Source organism: Lipomyces tetrasporus (assembly GCF_029532465.1).
Source record: "Lipomyces tetrasporus strain NRRL Y-64009 chromosome Unknown POJ06scaffold_2, whole genome shotgun sequence".
In the NCBI taxonomy this organism is placed as follows: Eukaryota; Fungi; Ascomycota; class Lipomycetes; order Lipomycetales; family Lipomycetaceae; genus Lipomyces; species Lipomyces tetrasporus.
Window position 1 is genome coordinate 458,307 of NW_026611597.1, and position 21,978 is coordinate 480,284.

A 21,978-nucleotide genomic window follows, 5' to 3' on the forward strand; every position below is an offset into this window, starting at 1 on the left:
CCATCCAGGAAGAGGGTTCGTATTTTTTGATTTTAATGTGCTATTCTGCCGTTGAATTGGACTGCAATCGTCTGGCGCCGGCAATGGTCGTCATTTGAGTGTTCCTTGGACCGGGTGATAGGATCAGGCATTCCCATGGCATCGATTGGCGACAGATCACGGCGTCCTTCGGAGCCGTTGTAGTGATCAGTCAAATCGCCCAGGTGTGAACGAACGTTTCTATATACTCTTAGAATGTCTTGGATTTTCCGGAGGCTAGGAAACGTTCGGGCGCGCCGTCGGATGATCATTTGTTGGAGTGCGCCTCCCTCAGCCCTTTGTTGGGAGCGGTACAACCTTGGTCTCAACGGGATACCAACAACGTCGTGCGCACCAGACGCAGGTTCAGATAAATTGCCTGCCAGTCCATCAATTCGATTGTGCGTTTCTGTGAGATTGTTAAATAGGTACTAATGCTACTTCCAGATAAGGCTGCTGTCGCCGGACTGGTCAACAATCCTACCCTGATCTCGATGATCGAGGGTAGGCTCGGCACCCTTGTTGGCCGCTCGTCCGGCTACATTGAGTCTCTCCCGGGACCAGTCAAGGACCGGATCAGTGGCCTCAAGGGGTTGCAGAAGGATCACGCTGCTCTTGAATCCGAGTTCCGCAAAGAGATTCTCGAGCTCGAGAAGAAGTACGCGGAGAAATATAAGCCGTTGTATGAGCGACGTGCGAAGATAGTGACTGGCGAAGTTGAACCTTCTGAAGAGGAGATTGCCGCTGGCAAGGAGGAGGATGCGGACGAGGAGGACGTCAAGGAAGAAGAAGCGCCAGACGCCGAGGAGGAGGAGGAGGAGGAGGAGGAAGTGGAGTCTCCAATCCCCAAGGACGCTAAGGGTATTCCCGAGTTCTGGTTGACTGCTATGAAGAACGTGCCGGCTTTGGCCGAAACCATCACCGACAAGGACGAGGAGGCGTTGAAGTACTTGTCCGACATTCAGGTTGAGTTTATTGAGCAGCCTGGTTTCAAGTTGGTGTTCGAGTTTGCCGAGAATGAGTTCTTCAGCAACTCGCTTATCACCAAGACTTATTTCTATCAAGATGAGACCACCTTTGATGGCGATTATATCTATGATCACGCAGTCGGCGACAAAATTGAGTGGAAGGATGGCAAAAATTTAACCGTCCGAGTCGAGAAGAAGAAGCAGCGAAATAAGCGTAAGTGATAGTTGTGGGAGATTAGTAGAGATATATGCTGACTTGAAAGAAGACACCAAGGCTACTCGCACTGTCGAGAAGCTCATCCCGATCGAGAGCTTTTTCAACTTCTTCAGCCCTCCCATTGCTCCTGAAGACGATGAAGACGAGGCCGAAATACCGGAGGACTTGGAGGAGAGATTACAGCTCGACTACCAGCTCGGCGAGGAGGTCAAGGAGAAGCTTATCCCTCGGGCGATCGACTGGTACACTGGGGAGGCTTTGGACTACGACGAGCTTGACCAGTTAGACCCTGACGACTTGGAGGAGTACGAAGACGAGGAGGACGATGATGAGGAAGATGACGACGAAGATGAGGAAGATGACGACGGCGACGCGAAGCCAAAGCAGGAGGCTGCTGAGTGTAAGCAGTCATAAATCGTTAGACTTTGACCCATCACTTTCTCGTTCAGTATGACGTTTACAGTCTCTATATACAAGTGCGGTTCTGTTCGTGTATTTTGTTTGCGAATGTGCTGTTTGTCAATATGATGTATTTTTTGTCTAAAGCCGAAATTTTTGTGTATCGTGTTTCATTGTCATAGTGCTGGTTTGACGAATCTCATTGCTAAGCCCGCCTTTCGATGCTGGATTATTGTTATGGAATCGTGATAGTGTAATGAGGCTAAAATGGTAAATATTTAACCTATTAATTTGATACAGTCAAAATGTTGGTTGTGAGAACTCCGTTGGAGGCGGACTCTTCGTCGCCGGCGAGGTACCATTCTGCCTTAAATTTGGCCGGTTACTTAATTCACCATCGGAAAAATTTCGTGATTTCGTGCCGGCTCGTCGTATTTATTTCATGGCTCTGTTATAACCAATAGCGATTTATGGGATAACTTTGAACGATTAATATTAATTTTGTCACTTAAGATGTGGAATTTTTCCGGGGCTACACCGCCACGATGGCGTTATGCTGCGCCACAGCGGCCGCTCATCGAAGATGACTGATATTTGAAATTTTGTAACGCTCTCGAGCGTCGCGACTCCCCGGAAAGCTGAGGAACGAGTTATTCTCAAATTTACATTCCCATTTTCATTGCGCACCAGTCCAACAACACTCGTTTTTGTGCGCGACAACAGATAATGACGTCCCCGAGGATCATAAACAGCGAACTCTCGCAGTCGTTCCAGAACTCAGTCAAGCTGAGCGCATCTCCGCAGAACTCGTTCCTCCCAGCCGCGTCGCCATCCCACTTCTCCGGCTCGCCGCCCCAGTCCTACTTCCCAGTCGTGGGTCGGCGCTCGTCGATGAAGCTGCCGGTGCCGAAAGTCCTTAAACCGTTCGCGACAGAAGACATTAAGATCCTCCTGTTGGAGAATGTCAACCAGACCGCCGTCAAAATCCTCACGGAACAGGGTTACCAGGTTGAGTTCCACAAGACGTCCCTGAGCGAGGATGAGCTCATTGAGAAGATTCGGTATAAACCCTGCAAATATTTGGTGTTCAATTTACAGGGCGCTAGGCTAACGGCATCAGTGACGTCCACGCGATTGGCATCCGTTCCAAGACAAAGCTGACGTCGAAAGTGCTAGCGGAAGCCCGGAATCTAGTCGTGGTCGGCTGTTTCTGCATCGGAGTGAACCAAGTCGACACTGAATACGCGGCCAAGCACGGCATTGCTGTTTTCAACTCCCCGTTCTCCAATTCGCGCAGCGTTGCCGAGCTCGTGATTGGCGAGATCATTGCGCTTGCGAGACAGTTCACGGACCGCTCGAATGAGATGCACAACGGCGTATGGAACAAGGTCTCCGCTGGATGCTGGGAGATCAGAGGGAAGACGCTTGGAATTGTAGGATATGGACATATTGGCGCGCAGTTGAGTGTATTAGCAGAGTCAATGGGCATGTCCGTTGTCTACTACGACGTAATCCCGATCATGTCGCTCGGTATGGCCAAGCAAGTCCCTACCCTCGACGACCTGCTCACCGAAGCCGATTTTGTCACCCTCCACGTCCCCGCTCTTCCCGAAACCGAGAACTTGATCGGCGCTCCACAGTTCGCGGCCATGAAGCACGGAAGCTACCTTATCAATGCATCCCGGGGCACGGTAGTCGATATCCCTGCCCTTATCGACGCCATGCACACGGGCAAGATCGCCGGCGCCGCACTTGACGTTTACCCGAACGAGCCGGCGAAGAACGGTCCGACATTCCACACAGCGCTCAACACATGGGCAGAGCAACTCCGCTCGCTCAAGAACATTATCTTGACCCCACACATCGGCGGCAGTACCGAGGAAGCTCAGAGCGCAATCGGTATTGAGGTCGGCCAGGCCCTGGTGAGATACATCAACGAGGGCGCGACCATTGGCGCAGTCAACTTCCCAGAAGTCTCGCTTCGCTCGCTCACGCTCGAGGAAGAGAACCACGTGCGTGTGCTATATGTCCATTCCAACGTCCCCGGTGTCCTGCGAACTGTCAATGAGATCTTCGCTGATCACAATATCGATAAGCAATATTCCGACTCAAGAGGCGACATTGCGTACCTTATGGCCGATATCTCTCAGGTCGACGCCGCGGATATTCGTGACTTGTACGAGAAGCTCGAGCGGACGCCGTTCAAGATCATGACTAGGCTGCTCTACTAACCGCTAAATTTGACTGGAGGTTTGGTAACCATTTGATGATACAATAATATAGCGTTTGTAACGTCAGGCTTGGCCGACAAAAGTTTTGTTGATCTTGACTGTTTTTTATAAGCAGTCTTTAATAGTAATATATATTTCACAGGCTGGTTACAGCTGAAATTGATTTCATCAAAGCTATCAAGCCGCGGGGCCGTTTGCCATACTATTAACGTTCGCAATCGACCGATCGAAAGGCAATACTTCATTCAGCATATATTTCATATCTCATTCTCTCTTTATTGTAATTTTACGGCCGCCAGCGCACAAGAAAATACATATCTGAACTGAGTATATCAAAAATGTCTATATCATCATCAAACAACTATGTAGAAATAAAAGTATCAAAACATGCAACATTAAGACTTTCACGAATTCGCTGGCTACATTATACAACCTGTGTACTTTTAGCATAGATCTTTGCAGCCGCGAGTTTATACAACACAATAAAAGGAAGGCTCGATAATGGCAATCCGACTCTGTCGTGATAATCATTTACAAACTGTATCCAATGTTAGCCCCCTCCCGGTCTAGTTATGCCTGGAATATGAAACTTACAGGTCGTATTTAACAAACTCCTCGTACAAGGTCTTGCCTAGACGAGCAGGCGACTTCTCGACCGCAACGCCAGCAGCAGTGAGAGAAGCAATCTTGGAACTGGCACCGCCTTTACCTCCAGAGATAATGGCGCCAGCATGACCCATGCGACGGCCGGGTGGCGCAGATACACCAGCAATGAATGAGCACACTGGCTTAGGCTGCGCACGAGTCAAGTTGAACTCCTTCAGGAACTCGGCCGCGTCCTCCTCGGCGGTTCCACCAATCTCACCAATCATGATGATTCCGTCGGTCTCGGGATCCTCGAGAAAGACGGTCAAGGCGTCAATGAAGTTGGTGCCGCTGAATGGATCACCACCAATGCCGATAACGAGACTCTGACCGAGACCGACGTTCGTAGTCTGGTTGACGGCCTCGTAGGTGAGCGTACCAGATCGAGAGACGATGCCGATTCTGCCTCGCTTGTGGATGTGCGACGGCATGATACCTATCTTGCACTGCTCGGGAGCACTATATCCGTCAGCTACTTGTCAACACGAAGACAGAAAACCGATGGACATTACATGATACCAGGGCAGTTAGGACCCACCAATCGAGTCTTGCTCTGGGTCTTCAGCATGTCAACAACTCGGACCATATCGTGCCTAGTTTCTATTAGAACTGTTCGAGCTCCCCGCAATGGACTCTGGGACGTACTGTGGGATACCCTCGGTGATGCAAACGACCAGCGGAAGCTCAGCCTTGATAGCCTCCTCAATCGAGGCTGCCGCAAGGGGAGGGGGGACGAAAATGGCCGACGCAGTCGCTAATTACATGAGCTCCCTTTCAAAACTGCGGACAAATCGTCACACATACCACCAGTCTCTTTCACGGCCTCCTCAACAGTGGCAAAAATGGGCAGTCCCAAGTGAGTCTGACCAGCCTTCTTCGGATTGGTTCCGCCGACGACCTGAATATCACGGTTAGAAAATTGTTTGGATTTTCCAATCACATGAACTAGCACACCTTTGTCCCATATTCTATGGCCTGCGTAGCATGGAAGGTGCCTTGTTTACCTGTGAATCGTAGAAAACTGTCAGCATCCTTTGTCCACGATCACTTTTTTCTGACTTGATTGTAGGATCAGCGCGCTGCAATTTTTGGACCAACAAATCGCGAGCCCGCCCCATACGTGAACGCGACAACGGGACACTCCATCAGTCATCATACACGAGGTAGCGAGATGCTCGTGGCGCGATTAGGGATTAGAGCGGGCTATCACTTTTAATTGGTTCCAGAAGATGCGCGAGCCCATGACGGTACGGTTTCGTCTCCGCAACCACAGCCCAACCCACCGTCAAGTCAACAAAAGCGGGCGAAATTGGAGTACTTATCTTGGAAGAGGACTTTAGTATCCGAGTTGATCCTTAGGTTCTTGATGGTGTCGGAATAGTCGAGTCGGGACGAGGTCAAGCTGAATGCTCTGCGCGGCGCATATGAAAGAGCCCTGAGTCGTGTCTCGTAAGTAAAATGCCGGTTGGAGCAATTGCGTCCGAAAAAAAAATGGCAAACGCAGAAAGAACGTCACATACTTGGACCCTTGTCTCGCAAGGGAGTTTCTGAGAGACATCATTGTTTGGACGTGGAGATGGAGGAGGCGAGAGTGAGCTGGGTGCAGAGAAGTGTGGTTGGTGATGAGCGAAGCGGCCAGTTAAGAGGAGTAGCCGCTTCGGAACCGTGGGAGCGAGTGCATGGCTCAGGCACGCACCACACCAGCCGCTCGTCATAATCATCGAGCCGACGAACGTCCATATAATATTAGCTACAGTTTTTCGCATTTCTGGAACAGTAACATTATTACTATAATTACGGACGGATTATCCGAGTCAGATGAGTATATTGTTATTAGAGTGCCTTTCGAGACTTGATGTCGGCATCGACCAACCGATGGCACAAGTGCACAGTCTTCCGACGCCTCTTACTCGACCAACTTCCGACAAGAATTACTATCCACCTTGAGACGCCTCGAGCAAGAGCAACACAACAGAAGTAGTTCGTACAATATATAAATCATCGCCTCAAACATCTATTGTAGAGAATACATATAGTACAATGTCCGGATCATCATCTGTAACACATTAACAATTATCGGAAACCGCCATGCAGAATGACGAACGTCCCTTTGGCCACATTTACTAGTTCATAACATTATCTGAATCATCTAATGTGCTTGTCCATTGCTCTCGCCAACAGGAAGGGCTGACGATGCAGCCATCGCCGCCTTCGGTTGATCTAGTCGAACCTCGTCGTTGATGGGCGGACTCGACTCGTTAGCGCTCGCCCGATATCGCAACACTACTGGCAGCGACTTGGTCTTCAAGTCTGGGGTCCTTCTATCGTCGCCATAATTCTCATCAGATAGCTCATCGTCCCTTTGATCTTGCTTATCGTTACTGTAATCCATATCATCATCCTCGTCGTCTGCATCTTCTTCCAAGTAACTTTCATAGCCAGCGTACCGAGGCTTCGCGGCTGCCTTTCGTTGGTCCCGCGTGCCACTGTTCGGCTGCTCAGCTTCATCGCTCCCGCTTTCGTATGCGCCGTTCAGTAGAGACTTGTCTAACTTTTCGGGATCCACTCCATCGAAAGCACCAATTACGGGCCGTCGACTAGCCCGTCCTGACGCAGTCGTATAAACCACAGCAGAAGAATCCGTGCCAGGACTACTCCGCCGCGTCGAGCTTCGTCCCTGTCGCCTTCCCTGTCCGTCGTCCTCAAGATACTCATCCAGCTCTTGGTCCCCCTCCGCTGCGTTATAATTAACTCGCTTACCACGGGTGCGGCCTCGATACATTCCTCCGTATTCAGCTGCGACTGCGGTTGTCTCGTCCTGTATTTGCTTTCGTTGAATCCGATAAATCTGTCTTTTCCTCTTTTGTTCACCCGCTTCGAGTCGGGGTAGCTGGGCCTTTAGATTTTCTATCAAAGCCTTGGCGTGGCGGGAAGTATCTGATCTTTTCAGATCTTCAATATATTCGTGTAGTTCGTCATGCGTGCTGGCTACTGGCGTCCAGTTTACGTACCGTTTCCGCGGATTAGTCTCTCTAAATAACCGGAACCGAGTGTCATCTGTATTGCATTAGCACCCTCAGACATTGGCAACTGCGCGAAAATGCGTACTTAATCCTTCAACGAGATAATATCGCCTCCGCTCACTGTCCATACCGATCGGTGGCACAGCTAAGTCGCAATTCCGATCATCCTCCAATCTGTTTCCGGAATACCCTTTAGATAATAACTTTCTCACTGCTTCGGACGAAATCAAACTCCAGTGCACCAACGCAAGTAGAAACTCCAGCCGACCTTCCCAGTCCAAGTTTACAAATGTGTAGCCGCGGACAAACGGACCGGTATGGTTGTGCGGTCCCCAATACGCCGAACCATGACCAGATATAGCTTCTTCGATCGCGCGACTGGAGTGGCCTGGCTCGATATACTTCTTTCGGTTCAGCACGAGACTCAAAGTCCTGCACATGAAGGCGTCAACGTCGTGCGATGGTTTTTCTGAGACGATACCTTCTTCAAAATCTTGCGGTCCCAGATCCGACACGCCGTTGTACAACTCAGCAAATTTTACTCGAAACATGACCAATACCGAAATCTCGGGAACGTTATTCGCAGCCCGGGGTTCGACGACGAACTTCTTCCGTGGCGGCTTGGCGGCTTTGAACTTCGAAAAGGCTGGATCTGGCTCAGGCACCTCTTCAGGTTCGTCCATGACGGTCTCTCCAGGAGCAACGATGATATCGTCGTCTCCCTCATCGTCTAAGTCCTCATCTTCACCCTCCGACGACATCATTTCGTCCTCCAAGACTGAACTGAATTTCATCTGCTTCTGCTTCTTCGCCGGCTGATTCGACGCCGACTTGGCCACAGCAGCAGCAAACACATCCTCATCACGTGGCCGCTTGTCATTACCATTCACCGACGCGGACCTCGTAACTTTCAATCTCGATTGCTTCTTCTGCTTCTTGGTCACCGGGGGCGCGGGTACGTCGTCAAGTTGGAGGTCGTCCGGCGGAGGCGACAGGGAGGACTCGCTGCCAAATCCGGACGATATTGATGACATTGTATAAACCTTCGATTCGAAATTGCCACCGTGTAGTGAGTATTTGTCCTCGCGGAAGTTGAGCGGGATGGTGAGACCAGGTGGCCGGCGTTGATCAAGACTCACACGCGTCTGTCAACGAAAACACTCAATTACCTGTCAAAATCGTTAATCAACAGGCATACACTGAATCAGGCCATCTGGGCGACTCCCGATAACCCTAGTAACTGCCAGTCAACAAAAATTTGCAGGCGCGTCTTGATCGTGATCCACCTGCCAATAAAGGGTTCTTTGCGGCGCCGGAGCACTGTGGCGTAGGTACAAGCCCCTCCGCTGACACTGAATGTCTCCGTCGCCGCAACATCGAGCTTCAAGTCGATATCGCGCCGTCATACCGCTCGATCAGAGACGATGTTGCTGTTGATCGTCACGATACCCGCAACAGGTGCAGACTCATGAGCAGGGATACTGATGAGAATGAGGAAAGCGACGAATCGCTGCAAATAGCATTTGGTGATTAGTCCGGCAGGACGGATCACGATCGATCAGGCAACTAAATTTATGTGACAGTAGAAGTAGCAGTATCACTCACCCTTTTGGCTGTGAATCTCGCCGGTTGCTATCCAGAGATACTGAGCAATGTAGGTATTAGATATTGAATGAACTATTTTGATGATACTGCTGCTCGGGATATCTCGGCGTGATGCTTTTGGGATGGGCGATTCGCGAAGACTCGTGGTGCCATAAAACGGAAAAGAAAGAAATAGTACAAGGCAGATATGCAGACGAAATACGGGACGCAGAGCTCGCGCGATTAGCTTAAATTTGTGGCACGTTGTTGGGCACACGCACAATTTGCAACTTGAGACTCAACGCTAGTAATTGGTTCCCTCGCATTTCTCGGCCTTATTTAATTTGCCCGGCCTATCATGTGCCTACTTCGTCCGCACGACTAGCTTTCAGCGACAACCTATACATCTACTGACTATTATGCAATGCGTTTCCGGCAGATCCTTTTTATGTAGCCACCCTTTATCTCAGTATATTCTGACCTGTATATCTACGTATTATAACGTCCGCAGTTGGACACTGATAATCAGCTTCGACCGCAGTTGCTTGCAGCCTCGTCACCTTCAGCGCGGTCAAACTTTCCTTGTTTCTGCTGTCGATATCACGCTTGCAAAATGGCAATCATCCCTCGCTTGGCTGCAGCATATATTTGCGCCAAAATGGGCATTCCTACGTAGCTAATGGAATCCGCCCATTGAGCACCCTATTCGCGAGGATTTCTACATGCATAATGCTTTTCAATGCATAACTATCCCATCAGTCTCCTCATCGATTGATGGGACATAGATATTTTAACATGTCTGAATCACATCCAGACACAAGACCAAACCGAACTTTTTCATGCGCCACCCGCATTAAATTCAATCAGGGTAACAATTGACGTCTTGGGTATACCCTAACCCAATCGCAATCTAGATCCTTAGCGGTCGGTCGCTCCCCACTGGACAACATCGATTGCAACTGACAAATGGCATCGCCGGAGCCCGAGCAAGTCTTCCAGGTAGACGAGACGCCGGACGAGACTGTAGTCTCGAAGCTTGCTGCAAAGGACAGCAATAAAGCAGGCAACGATGAACAAGGCGAGGAAGTTGTGAATATTCTCGAACTTGGGATTGATCCCACCTCGACAGAGACTGGAGCCACTGATCCTGACAACAAGACGAAAGACGGGAATGAAGAGGAGAATACAGAGAACTTGGTAGTCAAGAAAGATCGGAAAAAGAAAAAAAAGGCGCGGCCAGCGCGGCCGCAGGTTGATCCGTCAAAAGTTCCTGAACGCCCGCCACCCCAAACCGGCACTGTGTTCAACATCTGGTATAACAAATGGAGCGGCGGTGATCGGGAGGATAAATATATTTCGCAAACAAAAGCGGAAGGGCGCTGCAATATTGCAAAGGATTCTGGGTACACTAAAGCCGATAACATTCCTGGCTCGTACTTTTGCTTGTTTTTCGCTCGCGGGTTGTGTCCAAACGGCAAGAACTGTAATTACCTGCACAGACTGCCTACCGTTACCGACATTTTCAATCCTAACGTCGATTGCTTTGGTCGAGACAAGCGGTCTGATTATAGAGATGATATGGGTGGCGTTGGCAGTTTTATGCGGCAGAACCGGACAATCTACGTCGGGCGGATTTCCGTTTCGGATGATATTGAAGAAGTTGTCGCCAGACATTTCGCCGAGTGGGGCGATATAGAAAGAAGTATGTAGCGCGAACCTTTTTTTATGCATCAGATATGGTACTAACTGCAGGTAGTCCGAGTTCTAAATTCGCGAGGTGTTGGTTTTGTCACTTACGTCAATGAAGCAAATGCTCAATTTGCAAAAGAAGCCATGGCACATCAATCGCTAGACCACAACGAGGTTTTGAACGTTCGGTGGGCGACAGTCGATCCGAATCCACTGGCAAAGGCTCGTGAACAGCGGAAACTCGAAGAGCAGGCTGCCGAAGCTGTCAGAAGGATGCTGCCGCCGGATTTCTTGGAACAGTTGAGCGCGGGCGCTTTGCAACCTGCCAAGAAGCGGAAAATGTAGGTTTGTGATGTAAATTATGTATAATACTGCATTGTCAAAAGTATATGGTTGGTTTCATAGGATAAATGCACGGTACACAAGGTAGCCGATTCCATGCGTACATTATTACGCCAAACGCATCCGTAACAAATACAATGTACACTTAGCAAGATATGGGGTAATGAGGTGAGATATGACTGAGTAAGAAACTGGGGACAAAACGCAATATGCAATCATAACCTGACAAAACATAATTCCAACAATATACTTATGATTCTCACTTCTGAATGTCTAGTACCACAACTTTTTCCGCGGCAAAAGAGACTACAATCGCCCACTTCGTGCCCTTGTCCGACTCCTTAAGCAAGGCGTCAAACAGACGACTAACATATTGTCTCTGCGACGACGGTGCCGTGCTTATGATCTTCCGCCATCCGTCCTGTGCAAGCGGGATTGTCGATATTAGTGCCATGAACTCCGTCTTAAAGTCGACCGCAAAAATAGGCGCATCCGTCAGTGAACTAATGCAGCTGGAGGCATACTCGTGCGCCTTCTTCTCATCTGCGTCGCGTCTCTTCAATTTCCGCGCTCCACCTTTATTCTGTTTGCCACTCTTTTCGCTTTTGTCCCCCTCATTTGGGATGATAGTGACATCTTGAGAGACATTCATCTTGGAGACTGACGAGCGAGAGGTACTAAGCACAGTCTTATCCCGTTCCTGTATTTCCTGTAAAAGATGCGGAAGCACTTCGGATCGATCAATATCAACGTCATCTCGGCGTGACATATTCTTGACCTTCACTGACTTGAAAGTTGCAGATTCATTATTCATTAGCGATTTGACTATGATAACCCAATTCACTCCCGACCTTCTCGAATACGACAACAACGAATCGGGCGACGATCCGATCGGAGCTAACTCAGCCTTGATACTGCTAGCCCAGAGTTCTTGTACAGTCTCAATTGCTAAACCGTACGTCGCCGCGTCGGAAGAGCTGCCGACAACAAGAACATCACACAATGGCGAGCCGTCCCTTACTTGTCGCCCAGCACAAGAGGCTAGATGCTCCCATGCAAGATTGAACCCAACCGCACCCACGGGCCTATCAACAAACATGGAATGGTGATAGTATTTAATCAAGCTATCGTATCTACCACCCCCGGCGATAATACGTTGCTTCTTCTCGTCGATGACGACTTGAAACATAATACCTCTCCGATAGTAACGCTCATTGTAGTTGCTCAACGGGACAAGGTATACTTTCTTCATCACTCCAAATCGTTTCAAGAAGCTACTAACCTTCCGTAAATGAGTCGCGACAAAATTGAAGTGATCGTTAATGTAGTTCGAAGCCTGGAACAAGCGTTGAAGACGTGACAAGCCCTTCTCGAGATCATCTAATTACAGCCTTGTTAGCCGACCTATTAATTAGTAGTGACTGCAACACAAAGGCACTCACCTCTGAAGTCGAATTTATCAAGGTCATCAAGAGCTGCTGATGAAACCGTAGATTTCGCTCTAAGCTCGTTCTTGATATCTCTCATACTCAGAGACAGGTTCAGTTTGCTTAGAAGCATGAGTACTGCTGGTCTTTGAGCCTGATTAATTCGACATGCGTCCATGATCATTTCCCTAAGTTGTATTAAAGTCATGCTCGAACGAAAATTCAAGGCACTCACAATATATCCGCATGATTCAAACAGAAACACACGGACGACTTCTCAGACACAAGAAACTCATTCACCACCTGATCAAGGACTTTCATAACCTCAGCTTCCTCGACCGCATAACCTGATGAATCGCTTGACAAAATATCAAAATCAACTTCTCCATACGCACGAGGCTCACCACCACCGCCGGGATCTTCAGATCTATAAACATTGCCAAATGTAAAGCTTCGTTTATAAGCCGGTGTGACTCTGGCGAGCATCCGCGCATATGGAAGAGTCAGGTCATAAGGGAGCTGCAGAACAGTACCTGCAGCGTCTAATAACTGGTAACGATTCGTCACGTTGTATACTGTAGACTTCGGAAACACGACTGAATGTATCGGGACCTCCACCGCTCCATGTTGTCGGAATATCATGGTCAGCTTGTCCTTGGCTTGGCCACGCAATACCAGATCATCGACGTTTATCGCATTTGGAGTTTTGTCATAGAGAATGTCTTTTACAAGATCGTGAGACTTTGAGAATAGTGCGTCGCGAACCTGTGATAACCATGGAGATGCCGAATCGGTAAGGCTACGCAAAGTCTGCTGAATCATTTCGTCTTCAATGCGGACTGGTAACTGGCTAGAATGAAGCAACTCTCCAGCACTGGGCCTATTACCGGGTCTGTGATCTAACAGACGCTCGATGATCGTCAACTCACGAGTCTTCTCGCTAGGAAAATCGGGGGGTAACGTAATTGATGGCTTGCGAAGATTCTTTAAAACTTGAGCGCGCTCCATTCCAGTCTTGAGAGGATAGCACATCTCGAAGAATATAATTCCGAGCGAGTACATATCGACTTTCTCGTTGTAACTGCCATCCCCAATAGCTTCAACGGCAACATAAAACGTTGTACCAACGTCGGTCGTTAGGTCATCTCCAGCAACTGTGTCGTTGCTCATAGTAACCTTTTCACTGTGCACGTTTTTCGCAAGACCAAAGTCTCCCACTTTGCAGTTCTGAGCCTGGTCAATGAATATATTTGTGGGCTTTAAATCCCGATGAATGATGCCTTGGTTATGAATATGGTTTAGCGCTTCCAAGATCTGTCGTAACAATCGCCAGTACTCGTCCGGATTCTGGTGCAATCCATCTCTAATCAAATCATACAGAGTATGCTTCTCACAATATTCCATTTGAATGAATAATGTGCTTCTTATGGATTGGCCAAAGATCTTCGACTGGCGCATGACGGTGTCTTTGACGGACTCATTATCAGTACTTCCACCGTTATGCTGGGTGTCGTTAGGAGTAGAATCATCGCTGTCATAGCCAAATTCAATATGAAGGTCTTGCAAAGAATTCGAAATGAAATCCAAGCCGCTCATGGAGTCCAACTCTTGAGAACGCATCTGTAACTCGACTTCGTCGTCAACAGCGTCTTCTTCACTATCTGTCGTAATGCATTCACTGATACCGTCCTCCCGATACAAATGATCCTCCTCGAGCCATGCAGCGAAATATCGAACAACGTATTGATGTGATAGGCGAGACAAAAGCATCACCTCACTCAGAATACTCGTGAGCTTGTTTTGGGTGTGGTGGATTTTTTTAATCGCATAGAAGCGTCCGTCTAGCCGATTACGCGCTCTTACAACCTCGCCATATGCCCCTCGACCGAGCAACTGACCCTCCTCAAAGTCTTGCAAGTATCTTGATCGGTAATGGCTGCCGGTCAGAGTGTTGTCCTCTTTCGCAAATCTGGAGCTCCGCCCATCAATTGAAGAGCTGGGTCTACGGTTCATTGTCGTCGCCGATATGACTTGAGGACTGGAGGCCAATGCAGTAACGGGGATCTGAGCAGGAGCGTCATTGCGCAAGAACTGTGATGGCAAAAGCTCAAATGCAGACGGACGTTTCCTGGAATTCTCCCTGAATATGCGTGTGAGAAAATCATGCAACGGCTCCGACCACTCTTTAGCCTCTATGAGAGCTTGAGGCGATTCATGTTCTCTTGTGACAGATTTGCCGCAAATCATTTGCAGAAACACAATTCCAAAGTCCCAAATATCTGACTTTCTGCTAGGCTTCAAATTATTTTCACCAGCGAATTCGGGAGGCGGCCATCTTCTAGCGACTAAGGACTTAGAGGGCCTGTTTGTAAAGGGATGATTGGTGTCCATTTCTTCAAGTCTCGCAACGTAGCTGACGTTGGTTATCTTAGTAATCGTGCTGGAGAAGGAGTTGTCGCGGAATAAGCCGACTGAGCGCAAGTCAATGCCTTTATGATAGAAGCCTCGTTTATGCAAGTCCTCCAGACCTTCCAATAGCTGAATCGTCCAATCCCGGGCGACGTTAATGCTAACTGAACCAACCGTCGACAGAAGATCGTCCAAAGTGCCGAGAGCCGGATATTCAGTTAAAATATCAATGACCCAGGCGGACTGCTGACGGGTAATTTTGAAGTCATAAAGCATAGCGACATTATCGTGCTTAAGAATTTTCAATGAATTGAGCTCCTCCTCAAGCGACTCGAGTAGGCGCTTGCCGTCAGCTGTATTCCAAAAAACTTCCGTCAATTCTAACTCATGAAGCAGGAAGACTGCGTCTACATTGACCCTGTCACCCGTAGGTAGAGGTTTAACAGTGTAGAGTCGACCAAGTGAGCCATTGGAAATCAGCGGAACCTTTCCAACAACGCGACGAAAGTTCACAATGCTGCCGTCCCATGTCTTCGCTTTGATGACTCTGTCAAACATCACTGAATCCTCGGAGGCTTCTTCTTCAATGATGCTGGCTGATTTGGTGCGGTCTCGATGTTCTTTCGCTTTGTCCTTGCGACGCCGCATCTCTTCTTTAATCATCTCCTCGAGGACACGCTCTTCCTCTTGGTTGGTCTGTTCAATAAACTTCTTCTGAGCCTCAGCTTCCTTTCTGGCCCTGACTTTCTCCTCCTCCATTCGCCGCACGCGCTCGTCTTCCAATGTCTCTTTGGGTGATCTCAGCTTGTCTTGAATCTCCTCGAGCATTTCCTGTACTGTTGTTGAAATTTCATAAATCATTTCCTCACCCACAAGTTCCTTAGGACGAGTGCTGACATAACTTGTGATCTCCTTCAATTGACTATTCCGAATGTTCTTCGGATTCTCAATTGTGATAATGGGAACTGATCTGGGATACGTTGCGGTCATTTTGACTTTCAATTCCAACGACACCACGGCCTTTGACGCCGCGTCCGGATGTGCTTGGAGTTTAATATTGAACGACGGACTCGCAGCTTTCTGCACCAGACGCGTCAGCAAATCGATAAAATCAAATAGACGTATGTACTGTCACCCGACTCACATTCCACACCGAGCTGGACGCATTCTCGGTGAAATCGTCCATATAAATGGCTTTCAATGCCTCTACTTCATTTGCTTGCGTTTCTATGTAATGATCCTTCGCCATATTTGTGTTTTCGGTTTCGTTGCGATGTGTGGTTGAATGAAAATAAGAGTGCTCACTTATTATCCAGACAGTGCCCCATCAATGAACTTATCGTGGGTTCACGACCATTCACAAATATATTTGTCGGCACGCTTTCGCATCAATGTCACAGTGGCGTCAGTAATGTGTCGTTTCGCGTGGCTCCACCAAATATGTCCCAAAATGACTGATATATTGGAACCAGTGGAGCAACAGCACATAGGTAAGCGGATGAATCGCGGAGGAAAACCTGCGAAAACTGCAAACGGCCAAGGATTGAACTTGACTTGGCTGATCAAAGCAATGTGCAGGCAGCGCGCGTAAGAGAGCTGGAGGAGCTATCTGTGGAGCATGTGTCAGTCAAGTCGGATCGTACGTTTCCACACGAGACGAGTGATTTCGATCTCCGTTGTGAAATCAAGGAAATGCCACATACCCTCTTAGCACAGCCAGTTGCTTAAGCTGCCATGGCTAGGATCTGATCTATCGAAATGTGGTTATGTGAATAAAAATATTGGAGTGATTGAGTATTAAAGAATAGAAAGAGCACAGGATGCGACGGCATTCCGCCTCCATCTAAAAGGATGAGATGCAGCCTTCGTGGCGCGTGCATAATATCGTACCTCATCTCTCCTCGCCGCGGAGTTTTGTTGCTGTTCGCACTTTGAGCATCTATATTCCTATCTGCAATGTATGTGTGACGTTTAGAGTGTATTTGTAACGGTACGATCGTCTGTGGCGTCCTCATGTGGCTGCCCAGAAAGTGCGGCGCTAATATACAAACAGCCTTGCTCGAGAGAGGTTACCCTGGCAACACGCCCCGGGGCAATGCTGGCACCTTAGTTCCATCCTCCAACAACAAACACGCCCAGACTAGTAATCGCGGCAATCGATCCATCCACGTCCTACTCTCCGCCATGCACAAATTTTCGTTTAGTCGTTTTGAATTGCAGTAATTCTGAGTTTTTTTTTCGGAGTATATGAAACGCGAAGTATGCCGAAAAACTGGTTATTTGAGGCCGACGAGGCTACAATTGACCAGACACTGTTGGAAGCGGGGATAGACCTGTCAATAGGTAATATATTATTAGCATTGAACGAACGACACATTCATAATAACGCTCTTAGATCTGCTCCCAGAGAGCCCTGCCGTGTCAGCATGGGCGTTGAAAGCTCTACCGACGGTATTTACTGGAACACCTCTTCCGTCTCTTAAAGCGATAGAAGGCAGCATACACCAACAAAGGCTTGACGAGCAAATGCACGACCTAGACAATGATGTTGTAATGCGGGACGTTACGCAAGAATCAATACGGCCAGAACCTGCTTCTACTGTAGAACAACTAATCCGACAACCGCCTAAAGGTGGTCCTGCTGACTCTCTTCGAGCCAGACTACTTCGCAAACAAGCATCTGCGGCAGCATTGTCTAAAGTTGGCAAGGAGAATGCGGATCCGGCTTCGTTTATACAGCAGCCAGCTAGTTTCAAGCAGAGCGGGCCCGCAGCACGAGACCTACAGATTCCCACAATCGACACTCCAACTCGCAGACCAGCAGCGAAGGATCCACCTGTGAGCATACTACGTACGCCTGGAGCAGCTAGCGCAAAGAAAGTTGTATCGTTTACTTCTGCGCAGAATATGTCTTCCAACACGTATCACGACCATGGGGATAATTACAAGCCCACAGCACGAATTCGATCAGGATTGCCAACAAATTTTCCCGGAAAATTTCCGAGTCCATTCACACCTAAAACGAGCGTCATTGATCGATTGGATTTAGCCGAGACCCCAGCAACTAGTTCTGCTCGGTGGCGAGAGCTTGCCAAAAGTAGATTGTCTAGTGAAGTGAGAAGATCAGAGCTGATGGTTGACGACCATACGAAGCAGGAAATAGTTGTTGAACAGTCCAAGTTCAGTAATAATTCTAGTAGGAAGAGTGAAGACGAAGGTGATAGCGAGAACCAGAGCAACAAGCCTGATAGGAGGCGTCATTCAAAGTCCGCCATTAAGAAACTGAGATTCGTGTGCGATCAAGTTTCAGAGAACAACCAGAACCTAGAGAAATTAGTGGCGCAAAAGACGCTTAGTTATATCAGGGCAGGAGATGACAGCTGTCGACGATCAACTCGATTCGCGCAATCTGCAACTGTAGCCGACGCAGCAGATCCGCTATACTGGAAACGAAGATTCGAAGAGACAGAGGAAGAACGTCTTCAGCTTTTGGCAATGCTAGAGGAAGTTCAGAAGCATTCCGAGTACTTGACCGAATTTGGCCAAGAGCAGGACAGACGGATTATAGATCTACAGCGGCAGTTGGATGAAGAGTCGCGGAAAGGAAAAGAGACCGTGCTGATGGTACAGGCGTTATCTAGGGAAATGAAATCCTTAAAGGACAAATCGGCAGAAGTCAATAGGATGCGGCTGAAACAACTGGCTGAGAACCGTAAAGTTAAATTCTCGGGATAAGTGACAATAGAAAAGAGCTGTACAGTTAGAACCGAAGTTTGTGTAGGATTTTTCGTGATGTCTGCGGATGATAGTTTTGTTTTGATACGGGATTGTCTTGGTGGGCGTTTTGTTCGATGGTTAGTGAGGCCTTGTATATAAGCCATTTGCACAGTGATTAAATGATATGCTAGTGGGAAGTAGCGGACATTAGACAAAGTCGCGTTCTCGATTGTAGTTGCATTCAATCTGGGGAAATTCAGGGGTCAGGCGGCATCTATCAAAACCGCATGGGTTAGGGTACTGATTAGCTTTGCGGCTGTTAACCTCGCAGTCTGATGGTAAAACTCGCGAAGTTACATATCTATCAAACGACCTCCGACTTAGGACTCTTTTGTTCTCAAAATCCTGAAATCATCGCACGAAAGTTTGCAAAGTTTGCAAAATGGGTATTCTGTATGTTGGCGCCTTCTGGGCGGGCTACTTACTATTGTGAAGGTACTAATTCTTGATTCTATTTAGCGAGAAGATTCAGGCGATTCAAGAGGAGCTGAACCGCACCCAGAAAAATAAGGCCACAGAATATCATATTGTACGTCGATTTACTTGTATTATTCATGATTTCATGTGGGATGCTGATTTATGAGTAGGGTCTTCTTAAAGGCAAACTGGCCAGATATAGGGCACAACTTTTAGAACCGACACCAGGCAGCTCAGCTGGCGGCGGCCAAGGTTTTGAAGTGCAAAAAAGTGGTGGTATGTCTTTCTTTGATATTGGAGTAGATTGTTTTCGCAGCCGGCGCAGGTCTGACGGAGGTGTACATAATAGACGCGCGTATAGCACTGATTGGTTTCCCGTCGGTCGGGAAGTCTAGTTTGCTATCTAAAATTACAAAGACGAAATCCGAAGTAGCGAATTACGCGTTCACTACCCTTACTTCCGTGCCAGTACGTTGTCATTTAGACTATATTTGGCTCTTTGAGGATAGCGACAGCGGCTAACCGTTGCTAGGGTGTGTTGGAATATAATGGTGCCGAATTGCAAATCCTTGATCTGCCGGGTATCATCCAAGGCGCGAGCGAAGGTAAGGGCCGCGGCCGACAAGTCATCGCGACGGCCAAGACTTCAGATTTAATCCTTATGATTCTCGACGCTACCAAAGCTGGAGACCAGCGGGCAATTTTAGAACGGGAGTTGGAGTCCGTGGGAATCAGATTAAACAAAGACCCGCCCAATATTTATTTCAAGGTCAAGAAACAGGGTGGATTGAAATTCAATGCTACGTCGCCGCCGAAGTATCTTGATGAGAAAATCGTGGGGAGTATACTACGAGATTATAAAATTCACAATGCTGAGATTCTTGTCCGAGACGAGAATGTGACAGTCGAGGACTTCATTGACGTTATCAATGCTAGTCACAGATCATATGTTAGGTGCCTGTACGCATATAACAAGATCGATGCTGTGTCGCTGGAGGAAGTCGATAGACTTGCCAAACAGCCTCACACAGTCGTTATTAGCTGCGAGCTTGATCTAGGTTTGGATGATTTGGTGGAGCGAATATGGAGTGACCTATCCCTACTACGAATTTATACCAAGCGGTGAGGTTGATCATTGTGTCGTGCGAGGACGCACTGGTGCTAATCTTCCTTTTCAGGCGAGGCCAGACTCTCAAATTTGATGAACCGCTCGTCGTCCGGAGCAACTCAACGGTTGAATCCGTCTGTGACTCCATCCACAGGTCAATTAAGGATCAGTTTAGGTATGCTCTCGTCTGGGGTGCGAGCGTGAAATACAGTCCTCAGAAATGCGGGCTGCAGCATCCCGTGGCTGACGAGGACGTTGTATCGATTGTAACGAAGTAGGCGTGCCTTGCGTCATTTTGGTACGCTGGAGTACAAAGTGTAGAGAGCTTTTATTGCATATCTGTATTTATATTGTAATTGAGCAAGCCTTTTTGCAATTGGTGTCCATTTGTGCGGGGGCTGCTAGATATGATCGAGAATAGATAATGGTCACGAGCGATGTCAACCCTGATTTTGTTCACGCACAATTTACGTAGCGCGTTGATGATCAAGCCTGCTGTGGCCCACAATCACCACCCGTCGACAATTTCGACCATGGCAGACTCAGTACCGTCCCCAGAACAAATGTCAGTGGCACCGGAACAACTTATAGTCGAACCAGGCGATACGAGCATGCCCTCATCGAAGAGAAAGCTTGCTGATCCGAAGGCAGCTAACACCTCAGCACTATCCCCCACCGACATCCACTGCGAGACAAAGAGGACGAAGCGGCCAAGGATTGGTAGCGACAATAAAAATGAAGGGCAGACATCTAATAAGTACCACAAGCACGAGAAGCGCGAGCGTCGACGAGCAAAACAACTGGCCAAAAAGCAGGAGCAGGCAGCTCGGAATTCGCGACTAACGATAAAAGCTACGGAGTGGAGCTATTTGAAACTCGAAATGTACGCAGGATCTACCTATTCGCGGAGATAATATTGTAGCAGTCATAGAGCCCTGGAGGAAGCTAACATTGCGCATAGAACACTGGTCCCTTCGTCAGCAGCCATCCCACAGCCAGATTCAATAGATCTAATAACAGTTTACACTGTTCTACAATCGGCGCTAAAACGCTATCTTGGTATAATTGGTTCATCGCTGCATTTCGACATTCTTCATGTCCGTAATCTAACCGTGTACCTCCGTGTGCCGAGCAAAGACTTTTCTCCATTCTGGGCCGCAATTAGCGGTTTCTATGTCGACGCGAATGCTACTAGTGGGTTCAAGATCGTGGATGGGTATAGCAAGGTCGCGATCACGATTGCTAAGACTAGCAAGTTTTTGAATGGAGTTACGGGTCCGCCGAGGAAATGGGTGCCACCTACTGCTCCAACCACGGAGTAGTCGACGGTGGGCCAGCCAGTGTGTCTCATTGTAACATAGGGAATTCTTTGTATTGAAGGTGCATTTGTATGATAGGTAGGTGACGGACATTTCTGCCACGCTATAAAGGCTGATAAGATAATAGATATTCGATTTTTGCGCGCATGTTCATTCGTTATTAGGAATAGGAATATTTAGTGTAGCACCTACCAATCGTTCCTCGACGTCACAATCGTTCCTCGACGTCTGTGTAGAAAACAAAATAGCAATCGTAACAATATCAAGACATTGAAAGAGACAGCAGAAAGAGTGCAAATAAAGAAATACGCATAAGATCTATAGAGCATGATCGAGAAAATCAAAGCACGAAAACTGAACCATGATACATACAAAAACCTCGCAACGTAATTACGCATAAACAGG

General features: G+C 48.1%; 10 protein-coding genes across 10 annotated transcripts; 6 read left to right on the top strand and 4 right to left on the bottom strand.

Annotated features, from left to right (window-relative positions):
* Positions 1-452: 452 nt before the first annotated feature.
* POJ06DRAFT_235527 (uncharacterized protein) lies at positions 453-1,617 on the top strand (the record flags this gene model as incomplete). The annotated part of the gene is made up of 2 exons (XM_056185838.1): positions 453-1,200; positions 1,253-1,617. 2 exons carry the CDS (start codon positions 453-455, stop codon positions 1,615-1,617), a joined length of 1,113 nt encoding a protein of 370 aa, XP_056046011.1.
* A 586-nt stretch (positions 1,618-2,203) lies between these two features.
* Positions 2,204-4,099, top strand: POJ06DRAFT_51764 (uncharacterized protein). The gene is made up of 2 exons (XM_056191151.1): positions 2,204-2,663; positions 2,723-4,099. The coding sequence occupies exons 1-2, from the start codon at positions 2,329-2,331 to the stop codon at positions 3,831-3,833; spliced, it is 1,446 nt and encodes a 481-aa protein (XP_056046012.1). The 5' UTR covers positions 2,204-2,328; the 3' UTR covers positions 3,834-4,099.
* Positions 4,100-4,364: 265 nt separating this feature from the next.
* Positions 4,365-5,596, bottom strand: POJ06DRAFT_265428 (succinyl-CoA synthetase-like protein; the record flags this gene model as incomplete). The annotated part of the gene is made up of 7 exons (XM_056189075.1): positions 4,365-4,371; positions 4,428-4,937; positions 4,991-5,071; positions 5,124-5,232; positions 5,283-5,376; positions 5,433-5,482; positions 5,527-5,596. The coding sequence occupies 7 exons, from the start codon at positions 5,594-5,596 to the stop codon at positions 4,365-4,367; spliced, it is 921 nt and encodes a 306-aa protein (XP_056046013.1).
* Positions 5,283-6,154, bottom strand: POJ06DRAFT_245032 (uncharacterized protein). The gene is made up of 3 exons (XM_056186579.1): positions 5,999-6,154; positions 5,433-5,913; positions 5,283-5,376 (listed from the first exon to the last, which is right to left on the bottom strand). The coding sequence occupies exons 1-2, from the start codon at positions 6,037-6,039 to the stop codon at positions 5,769-5,771; spliced, it is 186 nt and encodes a 61-aa protein (XP_056046014.1). The 5' UTR covers positions 6,040-6,154; the 3' UTR covers positions 5,283-5,376; positions 5,433-5,768.
* A 473-nt stretch (positions 6,155-6,627) lies between these two features.
* POJ06DRAFT_193166 (uncharacterized protein) lies at positions 6,628-8,262 on the bottom strand (the record flags this gene model as incomplete). The annotated part of the gene is made up of 2 exons (XM_056184901.1): positions 6,628-7,535; positions 7,587-8,262. The coding sequence occupies 2 exons, from the start codon at positions 8,260-8,262 to the stop codon at positions 6,628-6,630; spliced, it is 1,584 nt and encodes a 527-aa protein (XP_056046015.1).
* A 1,721-nt stretch (positions 8,263-9,983) lies between these two features.
* Positions 9,984-11,442, top strand: POJ06DRAFT_51823 (uncharacterized protein). Its single transcript, XM_056191153.1, has 2 exons — positions 9,984-10,787; positions 10,842-11,442. The coding sequence occupies exons 1-2, from the start codon at positions 10,052-10,054 to the stop codon at positions 11,117-11,119; spliced, it is 1,014 nt and encodes a 337-aa protein (XP_056046016.1). The 5' UTR covers positions 9,984-10,051; the 3' UTR covers positions 11,120-11,442.
* Positions 11,086-16,391, bottom strand: POJ06DRAFT_51820 (kinase-like domain-containing protein). The gene is made up of 4 exons (XM_056191152.1): positions 16,097-16,391; positions 12,779-16,032; positions 12,559-12,731; positions 11,086-12,496 (listed from the first exon to the last, which is right to left on the bottom strand). Exons 1-4 carry the CDS (start codon positions 16,199-16,201, stop codon positions 11,376-11,378), a joined length of 4,653 nt encoding a protein of 1,550 aa, XP_056046017.1. The 5' UTR covers positions 16,202-16,391; the 3' UTR covers positions 11,086-11,375.
* Positions 16,392-17,078: 687 nt separating this feature from the next.
* Positions 17,079-18,882, top strand: POJ06DRAFT_245037 (uncharacterized protein). Its single transcript, XM_056186580.1, has 2 exons — positions 17,079-17,295; positions 17,348-18,882. Exons 1-2 carry the CDS (start codon positions 17,214-17,216, stop codon positions 18,685-18,687), a joined length of 1,422 nt encoding a protein of 473 aa, XP_056046018.1. The 5' UTR covers positions 17,079-17,213; the 3' UTR covers positions 18,688-18,882.
* Positions 18,883-19,025: 143 nt separating this feature from the next.
* On the top strand, positions 19,026-20,701 carry POJ06DRAFT_245040 (P-loop containing nucleoside triphosphate hydrolase protein). Its single transcript, XM_056186581.1, has 6 exons — positions 19,026-19,122; positions 19,189-19,258; positions 19,317-19,422; positions 19,496-19,614; positions 19,679-20,268; positions 20,325-20,701. The coding sequence occupies exons 1-6, from the start codon at positions 19,112-19,114 to the stop codon at positions 20,530-20,532; spliced, it is 1,104 nt and encodes a 367-aa protein (XP_056046019.1). The 5' UTR covers positions 19,026-19,111; the 3' UTR covers positions 20,533-20,701.
* On the top strand, positions 20,508-21,644 carry POJ06DRAFT_51860 (uncharacterized protein). The gene is made up of 2 exons (XM_056191154.1): positions 20,508-21,137; positions 21,216-21,644. Exons 1-2 carry the CDS (start codon positions 20,692-20,694, stop codon positions 21,574-21,576), a joined length of 807 nt encoding a protein of 268 aa, XP_056046020.1. The 5' UTR covers positions 20,508-20,691; the 3' UTR covers positions 21,577-21,644.
* The last annotated feature ends 334 nt before the right edge of the window (positions 21,645-21,978 follow it).

Bases quoted from the DNA above. Each gene is read 5' to 3' on its own strand.
- POJ06DRAFT_51764 (XM_056191151.1), top strand. From the start codon at position 2,329: ATGACGTCCCCGAGGATCATAAACAGCGAACTCTCGCAGTCGTTCCAG. The intron at 2,664-2,722 runs GTATAAACCCTG...TAACGGCATCAG, and splicing joins GAGCTCATTGAGAAGATTCG to TGACGTCCACGCGATTGGCA.
- POJ06DRAFT_245032 (XM_056186579.1), bottom strand. From the start codon at position 6,039: ATGATGTCTCTCAGAAACTCCCTTGCGAGACAAGGGTCCAA. The intron at 5,914-5,998 runs GTATGTGACGTT...GACACGACTCAG, and splicing joins CTTGCGAGACAAGGGTCCAA to GGCTCTTTCATATGCGCCGC.
- POJ06DRAFT_51823 (XM_056191153.1), top strand. From the start codon at position 10,052: ATGGCATCGCCGGAGCCCGAGCAAGTCTTCCAGGTAGACGAGACGCCG. The intron at 10,788-10,841 runs GTATGTAGCGCG...AACTGCAGGTAG, and splicing joins GTGGGGCGATATAGAAAGAA to TCCGAGTTCTAAATTCGCGA.
- POJ06DRAFT_51820 (XM_056191152.1), bottom strand. From the start codon at position 16,201: ATGGCGAAGGATCATTACATAGAAACGCAAGCAAATGAAGTAGAGGCA. The intron at 12,732-12,778 runs GTGAGTGCCTTG...AATACAACTTAG, and splicing joins TTGAATCATGCGGATATATT to GGAAATGATCATGGACGCAT. The intron at 12,497-12,558 runs GTGAGTGCCTTT...GGCTGTAATTAG, and splicing joins TGATAAATTCGACTTCAGAG to ATGATCTCGAGAAGGGCTTG.
- POJ06DRAFT_245037 (XM_056186580.1), top strand. From the start codon at position 17,214: ATGCCGAAAAACTGGTTATTTGAGGCCGACGAGGCTACAATTGACCAG. The intron at 17,296-17,347 runs GTAATATATTAT...TAACGCTCTTAG, and splicing joins GGGGATAGACCTGTCAATAG to ATCTGCTCCCAGAGAGCCCT.
- POJ06DRAFT_245040 (XM_056186581.1), top strand. The intron at 19,423-19,495 runs GTATGTCTTTCT...TGTACATAATAG, and splicing joins TGAAGTGCAAAAAAGTGGTG to ACGCGCGTATAGCACTGATT. The intron at 20,269-20,324 runs GTGAGGTTGATC...CTTCCTTTTCAG, and splicing joins CTACGAATTTATACCAAGCG to GCGAGGCCAGACTCTCAAAT.
- POJ06DRAFT_51860 (XM_056191154.1), top strand. From the start codon at position 20,692: ATGTCAACCCTGATTTTGTTCACGCACAATTTACGTAGCGCGTTGATG. The intron at 21,138-21,215 runs GTACGCAGGATC...CATTGCGCATAG, and splicing joins AGCTATTTGAAACTCGAAAT to AACACTGGTCCCTTCGTCAG.